Here is a 12493-nt window from a genome sequence, read left to right as displayed (position 1 = left end):
GATGGTGCATATAAAAGATCACTTGCTGCTAATTGAAAAGAGTAGCCCATGAAGTGGCAACAGCGGGTTTCCTCTCTCAATATCTGTGTGGTCCTTAACCATATATCCATTGCCATATAACCATTAATAAAGTGAGTGTGTCGTTAAATAAAACAATTCCTTTCTTCCATCCATCTGTCTGTCTGTCTGAAATGCCTCAAGATATTGAGCTGAAATTTGGTATATAGCTTTATCACGTACTGTTACAGATCAAGTTAAATATGCAGCATTTTAATCAACATATACACCATGGATATTACAACCCCTCACCCTCATTGTAAATCAGAAGAAGACAAAATGTAGAGGGTTAAGATGCTAGTTTTACATATGATGGGAATGTCTTTGACTACCCTAATTCTCTACACAATTTGTCATCCTATTTTCTTTTTAGGACCCAGCACATTAGTAACTGGTGCATTTATACTAAAGTACTAAACAAAATTATACCCAGATGATTTTCCATTCTTATATATTAGTTATGAAAATCCCTGGAATAAAAACCATAAAAATGTGTCAGTATTATTATGACCTGTTACGGTATTCAAACAACCGGGTAAAAAAAATGACAATAAATGACCTGTTATAGACAGAAATGTGAAATGTATTTACAATTTTACTGCAAAACTTATGTAATTTGAAACAGACTATAACACCCAGGTTGATATTGATTACACCTGACAGGTGAACTCACAAGTACTAAGTGTAAGAATACATAGCAGTCCAGCATATTAAATCAAATAACTAAAATAATTATATAAATTTGCTAACAACAAAATTACTGATGTTGTATCCATAATCAAAATTTAAAAAAAAATCTTTATCTGACAAAGCTGTTTATTGAACTTCATTGTATTGAAAATGACAGGTGTATTATTTCTAGTATCAATATGGTACGAGACCTGCAGTCTCAGTTACAGTTAGTAAACTTGTGAAAGCTGTTTATTCCTTTTTCCATCTGGAGAATAAGAGAGGGAAATTGCTTATAACTTTAAATAAGCTTAGTACTTGTGATTTCACCTGTCAAGTGTAATCAATATCAACCTGGGTGTTATAGTCTGTTTCAAATTACATAAGTTTTGCAGTAAAATTGTAAATACATCTCATATTTCTATCTATAACGGTCATTTATTGTTGTTTTTTGGCCCTTTGTTTGAATACCATAACAGGTCATGATAACACTGACACATTTTTATAGTTTTTATTCCAGGGATTTTTATAACTAATATATAAGACTGGAAAATCACCTGGGTATAATTTTGATTAGTACTTTAGTTAAAATGAAATTAAATTACAGTTTACAAGCCAGATGAAGCAACATTTTATGTCACATATTTCTGTCAATAGCAGGCATGGTCTTATTTAATGCAACATTCATGGGATGCTATTTGATATACTGCTACTGTTATACTTACTGTGGTCACACCATCCATACAGGTAGTCAGTGAAAAGACTGGAAACCATGTAGCTGACCACCCATGTTTAGTTAACTTTATTGTTGGTGTGTGTACTGTATGTATACAGTTGATGAAACAGACTGGAAACCATCTAGCTGACCACCCATGTCTAGTTGACTTTATTGTTGGTTTGTGTACTGTATGTATACAATCGGTGAAACAGACTGGAAACCATCTAGCTGACCACCCATGTCTAGTTGACTTTATTGTTGGTTTGTGTACTGTATGTATACAATCGGTGAAACAGACTGGAAACCATCTAGCTGACCACCCATGTCTAGTTGACTTTATTGTTGGTGTATGTACTGTGTGCATACAGTCGGTGAAACAGACTGGAAACCATCTAGCTGACCACCCATATCTAGTTGACTTTATTGTTGGTTTGTGTACTGTGTGCATACAGTCGGTGCAGCAGACTGGAAACCATCTAGCGGACTACCCATGTCTAGTTGACTTTATTGTTTGTTTGTGTACTGTATGCATACAGTCGGTGAAACAGACTGGAAACCATCTAGCTGACCACCCATGTCTAGTTGATTTTATTGTTGGTTTGGTTTATGGTGGAATTCACGTAATGATAGCCCATTTTTCATATTATAATGTTTTACATTTTATCAGTGATAACATTCAGTTTTCTTTTTGTCGACATCCAGTCAGAATCAAGTAAATCAACAAAAGCAGAAAGTTTGTAATTATTCTGATATAATTGGATGCATATTGTGGATGTTTTAAATTCAGAATCCAAAGAAAGGCAAGTTCAGCTTTGAAATTCGAATGCAAGATCGTCCCCCAAGCCTATTGGCTGCTGAAAATGAGGCCGACATGGATGATTGGATAAGACTTCTCAACAAAGTAATCAATGCAGCAGAGACGGCTAGTCAAGTTTCAAGAGAGAGCATTAAAGGTTTGATCTTGGTGAAAATTATGATATGTATTAATGTAATGTTATATCAACAATGTAAAATCAGTAACAATGGGTTGCATAGCAATGATTCTCTTAAATGGCATAACAAAATATTTGACGAAAACAATATCTACATTTAATTTGTTCTAAAAAGTACACACTCAGGCAGCTACATAGCTGTCATGTCCTACTTGTAATTGATATATTGTTATATAATTGAATTATGGTTAAAGGGGTCTCGGTGGAATCTAGCTTTATGAGTGAGCCTGAAACGCTTTGGTTGTAGGATCAAAGCCCCTCACTGGATCCATTTTATGTAATTGACTTTAACAACAATAATAATGTTTAATTCAGAGTCCTATTTCCTAAGGGGTAGGACTTCATCATATTGTAAGGGCTCGCTTGATGAGGGGTCGTTCTGGGATCAATCTCTGTCAGTGGGCCCATTGGGCTATTTCTCGTTCCAGCCATGGCACCACAACTGGCATATCAAAGGCCGTGATATGTACTACAGGGCTCGAAATGCAGTGTTAGTACATGCACTGGTGCATGCTATTTTTGTGTGTGCATGTAACTTTTAAAGCTGGGTGCATACGGTGCATGCTAATATTTTTCAAGTACTGTGTATTGTGTATACTAGTATCCTGTTGTCTACCAGATTCAGACGCAAGTTGTTGAATTTTGCGTATGCATTTCCTAATCTGTTCGCCACATGAAAACGATAACTTTTATGTTATGGGCACATCCATTTTGTATCCCATAATCCTACTTACAACAATGGCGCCCTTTCGGTCATTTCCGTGAAATATATTTGCGAAAATTGCCAGCAATATCTCGGTTATATCCGTGAACGGTATTAGGGAAGGTTGTCGAGACCGACTTTAGGGTATCCACACGCATAACACAGTTGTTGTCGTCACTGACAAATTGAACTCCGCCAGATCTGTGATCAATACAAAGTACCGCAACTGCCTTGAACATTTTCGACCTCGTATATGGGCACTTGATCAGATGATTGCGAACGTGCAGGTGCGTTACTCGCGTAGTTGACTCGAAGTCAGCCAGTGATTATTTCAATCGCAACTTCTCGTCGAATTCCGTAGGCTAATTTATATTATACCAACAGATCTTATTGAGTTAAAAAAGTTGATACCTTGCTTAATACAAAACACAAATATTCGTACGTTTTTGTAATAGGCCTATTATAGATTTCTGTAATGCGTTTACGATGGGTGAAATTTTCAAATTTGATCAAGAATCAGTAATAAATGCAGTTGTATAATGTTCTGGTACTGTTAATAAATAAATATAGGTATTGCCGAATAATTCCGAATAGCTTCGTATAAAAAAAAAAATATGAAGTTGCATGACGCACACGCGGTCATTAATTAATTCTTTAAATTCAAAGCAACCATCGATCAGCATGAATGTCAGACAGTGATACTGATAGTGACAATTAAGACAGTTAAATTAAAAAGAAAATGATAATTAACGCTGTAATCAAGGTAATTAAAATAGTATTTTCCTCATTGTTAACAGGATTTACCTTATTTTTGGTGCATGCAGAATTTTAATGGTGCATGTAACTTTTTTTTCAGCATGCACCTGGTGCATGTAGATTTTTTTTTCATTTCTAGCCCTGTACTACCCTGCCTGTGTGTTGGTGCATATAAAAGATCCCTTGCTGATAATCGGAAAGAGTAGCCCAATATCTGTGTGGTCCTTAACCATATGTCTGATGCCATATAACTGTAAATATAATGTGTTGAGTGCATCGTTAAATAAAACTTTTCCTTCTTCCTGTTTCCTAAAACTTATTTTGTTAATCTATTCAGGTTTCAAAAGAGTTTGATTATTACTTTCTGAGAAATATAAAATAGATCAATGTCTGAAAAAACATTTTTGATAGTATCTTCATTTGTATATTTCTTAAATTTATAAACTTGTTTTTAGATATTGAATTTGTAGAGCTGATTCAGAAACTGTTTTCCGAATAACTATATCCATTAAAAAATATTTTCCAGATGAAACAACATCAAGCGGGAAACCAGAGAACTATAAAGAAAGTAGCATTAACCACCCTGTGGTAAAGGTATGTAGCTGATACATTTCTTAAATTGTGCTGGTCTAACCCACGGCACTAACTAACGACCGCCGGTAGTAGGGGTGCATAGTAGGTGGTTACAAGTGCCTCTTAACAATGCCAGAAGTAACTACTGAACACTCCCCGAAGTGGTCGGACTAAGCCCACAGCTAAAAGCTGATGTGTGTCACAGATAGCCAAGAGATAAGCACCTGTCGCAGTTGGTGAAACAAGGACTGGGATGTGGAGGTGGACAGTGAAAGAAGTTGAAAGATAGAAGGAGTTGCCAGGTTGGGAAGAAATGAGATGAAATTCAAAGGAGAGAAACGAAAGGGGGCAGTGGGATAAATGAAAAAAAAAAAAAAAAAAAAAAAAAAAAAATGGTTGTTTAAATCTAGTCCTTGAACATTTCAATTACAATTATCAGATAATAAAATACATTTATTTATTCATATTCTTAATAAATAGATTCCCATTGGATTGTAATAGAAGTTATAAAGAACTGAAGTGTGTGCTGTTATGGAATATACTTTGTCTTGTTTCAGTATTCGCGAGAAACTGACGGATCACTGGCCAAGGCGAGACAAGAAAACCGACAGAACATGTTTTCCATATATCCTGACATGAGGGTAAGAGTTTCAAAATGACAACATTTGACTGGATTTATTTATAACAAAGTGAAACCTCTCAAAACCGGACCCTCTGTAAGCTGGAATTCACTTTAAAATCAGTATAGAACTTAACCTCTCTAAACCAGATACCTCTTAAAACCAGACATCTTACTTGGTCCTGAGGGTGTCTGGTTTAGAGGGGTTTCACTGTATATGTTATTGCAGTATTCACAAGCAAATAAATGTCCGTGTCATATTTATGTATTATAAAATCAGTGTGGGTTTGTTATTCATTGAATACAGGGGTGGAATATAGCTCAGTAGTAGAGTGCTTGAAGCGTGATAGGTTACAGAATCTATGAACACTGGGTTTTTCCCCCATTGCAACCAGTGCAGCATACTTGATCTGTCCTACCTTTGGGAAATTGCACATAAAATATCACTTGCTGCTTATTAGGTAGTGGTGGGTTCGTTCTCTCTCTCTCTCTCTCTCTCTCTCTCTCTCTCTCTCTCTCTCTCCCTCCCTCCCTCCCTCCCTCCCTCCCTCCCTCCCTCCCTCTCTCACTCCCTGACCTCTCTCTCTCTCTCTCTCTCTCTCTCTCTCTCTCTCTCTCTCTCTCTCTCTCTCTCTCTCTCTCTCAGTCCCTTGGTCTCATAGTCTCTCTCTCCCTCCCTCTATGAACACTGGGTTTTTTCCCCATTGCAACCAGTGCAGCATACTTGATCTGTCCTACCTTTGGGAAATTGCACATAAAATATCACTTGCTGCTTATTAGGTAGTGGTGGGTTCGTTCTCTCTCTCTCTCTCTCTCTCTCTCTCTCTCTCTCTCTCTCGATCTCTCTAGAGACCTCTCTCCTCTCCTCTCTCTCTCTCTCTCTCTCTCTCTCTCTCTCTCTCTCTCTCCTCTCTCTCTCTCTCTCGCTCTCTCTCTCTCTCTCTCTCTCAGTCCCTCTGTCTCATAGTCTCTCTCCCTCTCTCTCTCTCTCTCTCTCTCTCTCTCTCTCTCTCTCTCTCTCTCTCTCTCTCTCTCTCTCTCTCTCTCTCTCTCTCTCTCTCTCGTTTAAGATTCTGACTTGTCATGAACAAATATTCATTTCCCTTTCCTTTCATCATGTCAATGTCTGGTGGTTAATTTCAGAGATTTTTTGATGAAGATGAAGAAGAGGAGGTTATCGAAAGTGAAATTGACTTGTTTCCGGCGGCCGTCTCCGAGAGATTCTCCTTACGACTGGAAGAGTTCCGACTCAAGCTGCAGGTGAACCTTGCAGACGAGGGTCAAGGTCACAAAATATGCAATGTAAGTTGTCTGTTATGTCAGTGTGATTGATAATCACAGTAGTTTGTGTGGTGGCAGTGAGGCAGAAATATATCCAAAGACTTCCACATCCACCATTAACTATGTGTTTATTCCAGCCTGAACCTTCCTTTATCTTGATCTCACTATGAGATGTATACAAAGACAGAAAAATATTGGAAGACTCATAGGTTGCATTAACTATATATTTTCTTTTCTACTTCACCTGGCCTCAACACAAATACATATTCCCCTAAACTGGATCAAAGAAAAAAAACGTCCAAAGGAAGTTACAGTCACTTGACTGGAACAGAAAGGAGGACGCAGTAGAAGAATTTTAGGCCATCCCATTGGCTGTTGGGATGTTCGGACCAGACCTTAGTGGAATGTGCATTTGTGTTGAGGCCAGGTGAAGTATTCTTACAATAGAAAACACCTCAAGTTTTCTCCAGTTGTATTTCTTTATCTTGTTTACTAGGGAAGGCAGAAAGATATTAAAAAGGGACAGGATTTACCTCAGTCGGTTCAGAGCTCGCATGAGGTGCTTGCATCGCAGGATCGAACCACCTCAGTGGATTCATTCAACTGATTGGGTTTTTTGTCGTTCCAACCAGTACACCACAACTGGTCAAAAGGCTGTGGTATATGCTGTCCTGTCTTTGGGGAAAATGCATGTCAAAGATCCCTTGCTAGTAATGGGAAAATGTAGCGGGTTTCCTCTCTAAGACTCTTATATGTCAGAGTTACCATTAAACAAAACAAAATTTAAAAGATATTAAAAGGATGGATTAACTAGGTGTATTTTTTTATATTTAAGCCGGAACCTTTCTTTATCCTATTTGAAATTGAAAGACGGGTTAACACTGTGGGTTTTTTTTTTTTATTTCAGCCCGAACCTTTCTTCATCTCATTTGCTCTGTATGATGCGAAGGAGGGCCGAAAGATCTCGGAAGACTTCCACATTGACCCGAACGAGCCAGAGATTAGTGCCATGATCCCACACGACATTCTACAAGCCTCCGATCATCTACACACGGTGGAGGGAAGAAGTAACTCACCGGACCTGTACGGATTGAGTGAAGACTGGTTGAAGTCCGTCAAACGACATGTAAGTACACACGACTGTTTTAAAAGGAGTAACTCACCGGACCTGTACGGATTGAGTGAAGACTGGTTGAAGTCCGTCAAATGACATGTAAGTACACACGACTGTTTTAAAAGGAGTAACTCACCGGACCTGTACAGATTGAGTGAAGACTGGTTGAAGTCCGTCAAACAACATGTAAGTACACATGACTGTTTTAAAAGGAGTGAGTCACTCACCGGACCTGTACGGATTGAGTGAAGACTGGTTGAAGTCCGTCAAACGACATGCAAGTACACACAACTGTTTTAAAAGGAGTGAGTCATTCACCGGACCTGTACGGATTGAGTGAAGACTGGTTGAAGTCCGTCAAACAACATGTAAGTACACACAACTGTTTTAAAAGGAGTGAGTCATTCACCGGACCTGTACGGATTGAGTGAAGACTGGTTGAAGTCCGTCAAACAACATGTAAGTACACACGACTGTTTTAAAAGGAGTAACTCACCGGACCTGTACAGATTGAGTGAAGACTGGTTGAAGTCCGTCAAACAACATGTAAGTACACACGACTGTTTTAAAAGGAGTAACTCACCGGACCTGTACGGATTGAGTGAAGACTGGTTGAAGTCCGTCAAACTACATATAAGTACACACGACTGTTTTAAAAGGAGTAACTCACCGGACCTGTACGGATTGAGTGAAGACTGGTTGAAGTCCGTCAAACAACATGTAAGTACACACGACTGTTTTATAAGGAAGGAGTAACTCACCGGACCTGTACGGATTGAGTGAAGACTGGTTAAGTCCGTCAAATGACATGTAAGTACACACGACTGTTTTATAAGGAAGGAGTAACTCACCGGACCTGTACGGATTGTGTGAAGACTGGTTAAGTCCGTCAAATGACATGTAAGTACACACGACTGTTTTATAAGGAAGGAGTAACTCACCGGACCTGTACGGATTGTGTGAAGACTGGTTAAGTCCGTCAAATGACATGTAAGTACACACGACTGTTTTAAAAGGAAGGAGTAACTCACCGGACCTGTACGGATTGAGTGAAGACTGGTTAAGTCCGTCAAATGACATGTAAGTACACACGACTGTTTTAAAAGGAGTAACTCACCGGACCTGTACGGATTGAGTGAAGACTGGTTGAAGTCCGTCAAACAACATGTAAGTACACACGACTGTTTTAAAAGGAGTGAGTAACTCACCGGACCTGTACGGATTGAGTGAAGACTGGTTGAAGTCCGTCAAATGACATGTAAGTACACACGACTGTTTTAAAAGGAGTGAGTAACTCACCGGACCTGTACGGATTGAGTGAAGACTGGTTGAAGTCCGTCAAACAACATGTAAATACACATGACTGTTTTAAAAGTATGGCATGGTTTTTTTTTTTTAAATTTAATTTTTACTTATTATTATTTTTTTATAAAAAAAATTCATCCAATGTTAAATCCAAAATTATTTCTTTATTCACCAAATTATTGTTTTTGTTTTTTGTTTTAACAGGGTGTGTTTTCTGTGATCCAACGCCATTCCGAGATTTACCTGGTGGCCAAGATTGAAAAGGTTCTGCAGGGGAGTGTCTCGCAGTGTGTCGAACCCTACATTCGGGTCGCCGACGGAAAAGTTGCGTCCAAAGTTCACCGCCAGATGAAGCAGTTCTGTGGCCATATTGGTCATTACCGCATGCCTTTTGCCTGGTCCGCACGGTAAGTGTGCGTGTCTTTCATTTGGATTTGGAGGCAGGATGTAGCCCAGTTGTAAAGTCTTCAACTGATGCGCGGTCAGTCTGGGATCGATCCGTGTCGGTGGGCCCATTGGGCTATTTCTCGCTTCGGCCAGTACTCCACAACTGGTATATCGAAGGCTGTGGTATGTGCTGGCCTGTCTATGGGATGGTGCTTATAACAAATCCCTTGCTACTAATGAAAACAATGTAGCTGGTTTCCTCTCTAAGACTGTATGTCAAAATTACCAAATGTTTGACATCCAATAGCTGATGATTAATAAATCAATATGCTCTAGTGGTGTCGTTAAACAAAACAAACTGACTTTTTTCATTTCAGGCAAGTGATCTTCAGCTCATCTTGATTTTGCTCATGATGAAGACTGAAGTGTCAAAATGACCACAGTTTTAGACTGAAGTGTCAAAATGACCACAGTTTTAGACTGAAGTGTCAAAATGATCACAGTTTTAGACTGAAGTGTCAAAATGTCCACAGTTTTAGACAGAAGTGTCAAAATGACCACAGTTTTAGACTGAAGTGTCAAAATGAACACAGTTTTAGTCTGAAGTGTCAAAATGACCACAGTTTTAGACTGAGTGCCAAAATGACCACAGTTTTTAGACTCCAAACAACCCTAGTTTTAAATGTGCTGAGGTGTCACCAAGCAAATGTTCCTTTCCTGTTTTTATTAAATTTTAAATGCTGTTGTTGCTTTTTTCATGTTCACAGGAACCTCACATTATTGTCGGGAAATTGTGACCTGCCGATTTACAAGCAGGAGAGCATCAAGATGACGCAGGATGAAATCATTCGCATGCTCCTGGATATCAGAAAGTAAGTCGGAGAGGAAAATTAACCACATTGATCTCAATCCTGTATTATAGGCATATCTGTGTGTTCTTTGATGATAAGGGGGCGGAATTTAGCTCAGTCGGTTGAATGCTCGCATGAGGTGCTTGTGTCGCAGGATCGAACCACCTCGGTGGATACATTCAACTGATTGGGTTTTTTCTCGTTCCAACCAGTGCACCACAACTGGTTAAAGACTGTGGTATGTGCTTTCCTGTGTGTGGAAATGTGCATATAAAAGATCCCACGTTGCTGCATTAGGAAATGTTTCCTCTGATGACTACTTGTCAGAATTACCAAATGTTTGACATCCAATAGCCGATGATTAATTAATCAATGTGTTCTAGTGGTGTCGTTAAACAAAAAAACCCTGTAACTTTTGACGAAACGCTCATAGTACAGGGCTCAATGCAGAAGTAAAGTGTTCGCTTGATGCACAGTGAGTTTAGGATCAATCCCTGTCTGTGGGCCCATTGGGCTATTTCTCGTTCTAGCCAGTGCACCACGACTGGTATAATTTGCTATATTGTCTGTGATATGGTTCATATAAAGATCTCTTGCTAATAATGGAAAAATGTAGCGGGTTTCTTCTTTGACTATGTCCGTATTACCAACTGTTTGACATCTGATAGCCGATAATTAATAAATTGATGTACTCTTGTGGTGTTGTGAAACAAAACAAACATTAACTTTAACTGTGGTTTAACAATATTACTTTGATTTCATAAACATCCAGTTCGTATTGAAATTTAAACTGTGGAGATTTGATCATATGTAGCTATGCCATGTTGTACGTTATTATTGAAAATTCAGGAAACAAATTCATTACTTTTTTGTTTCAGACCAGAAAAGTTAAAGTTGCAAGTGATTCCTGGAATCTTCAAAATCCGGTTTCAGATGCTTGAGCCCAATACCAATGTACCAAGTAAGATTTACTTCATAATCAACCAACAGAGTTTCTAAGTTATCTTATTTGAGTGCTATGATATTGTAAAACCATCCTAGCAGGGTTGAAAATTAACATGAAAACCATGGTCGCCAGCAGGCCCAGTTGAAAAATAATTTTACTGGCCCGTCTCAAATTCAACTAGCCCTCCAATTATCACATTGAAAGTTAACTGCGTGTTCAAATTCAAAACTTGAATGATCTTTATTAAATAATCCAATAGCTGATGATATGCTCCAGTAGTGTCGTTTAACAAAACAAACTTGTTAAATTATAACCATTTGCTCACTGTATATACTAGTAGTCTGTTTGCATCAAAAGGAAACTGATAATAAATAAATGAATAAAGTGAAAATTCATATGAAAACATGTTATTAAAGTGAAGACTAAATGCTAGAACAGCCAATGTGTGCTGCTTGACTTGCATTGCCTTTGAAGTAAAATATAATGCAGTATAAATAGACTAAAAGAAGAACTGCGCGTGCTATAGTAAACTATTCTTGGAGTGGCAGTCTTCTTTGAGGCACTTAAGAGGTATGAAATTTCATTAAAGAATTTCTTCAGCAGTGGTTGTACTCCTATAGACGAGGAAACTAGATAGAGATCCATGGAATCATCCACTATTTTGCCAAATGCCCTGATCATGTATTTCGGTTTTGTCGTTCAGATTACCTTGGATGTTCCATCAATTGCCTTAAAATGTATATTAGAAATGAAGATTTAACCTATGCATTCAATTTCTGTGCGTTTCTTTTTTAATTGGCACCATACCAGATGCTAAAATAATGGTCGCCCAAGGGAATATTTTTGTAAAATGTTTAGTCACTCTTAACCAATAAAGGTCGCCACGGAGGACTGCTAATTTTCAACCCTGTCATAGGCTATGTGTCTTTAAGCCCAATACCAATGTACCAAGTAAGATTTACTTCATAATCAAGCTAAAGATGTTCTAAGTTGTCTTATTTTAGTGCTGTGATATTGTCAAACTATCATAGGCTATGGAGTGTTTGAGCCCAATACCAGTGTACCAAGTAAGATGTACCGTATTTTCCCGTGTATTATGCACACTTTTTTTTTCAGAAAATACTGGTTAAAAATGGGGGTGCGCACTATACATAGCAATAGAAAAAATATCTTTTAAAAATGTCCAGCGATCACCCATGAAAAATCGCCGATCGGTAGTTTACGGTACTTTACAGGTTATTGACAGTGTTCATCACAACAAAATGCCAAAACCCTCTTAAAAATCGCTTTTCATTTGTGATGGTTGTAATAAATGCAAAATAAATCTACAAAAGTATCCATACCTCGCAAAAAAGTGCACAAAAATGACAAAACTGGACCGTAAATATTTTTAATTTCCATGAGATTTAATTCGGCCATTTCCGGCAAACCGGAAATATACCACACTATTATAAATTTAGAAATCTCGCACATTCACGTTAGCCACGAGAACGAAATGTAATATACTATATTTTTGTTTTCA

At 38.2% G+C, this 12493-nt stretch overlaps 1 protein-coding gene across 1 annotated transcript in view; it reads left to right on the top strand.

Moving 5' to 3' along the window:
* LOC121368580 (dedicator of cytokinesis protein 9-like) overlaps nt 1–12493 on the top strand; it is a 134076-nt gene that overhangs the window by 26204 nt on the left and 95379 nt on the right. The window contains 8 exon segments of the mRNA XM_041493322.1: nt 2232–2397; nt 4422–4489; nt 5026–5109; nt 6231–6389; nt 7276–7494; nt 8992–9194; nt 9942–10046; nt 10904–10986. Coding sequence (XP_041349256.1) covers nt 2232–2397; nt 4422–4489; nt 5026–5109; nt 6231–6389; nt 7276–7494; nt 8992–9194; nt 9942–10046; nt 10904–10986 — 1087 coding nt within the window.

Source organism: Gigantopelta aegis, chromosome 1 (assembly GCF_016097555.1).
Source record: "Gigantopelta aegis isolate Gae_Host chromosome 1, Gae_host_genome, whole genome shotgun sequence".
In the NCBI taxonomy this organism is placed as follows: domain Eukaryota; kingdom Metazoa; phylum Mollusca; class Gastropoda; order Neomphalida; family Peltospiridae; genus Gigantopelta; species Gigantopelta aegis.
Note: the sequence above shows the minus strand (reverse complement) of the source record. Positions and strands in the feature narration are given on the sequence as shown.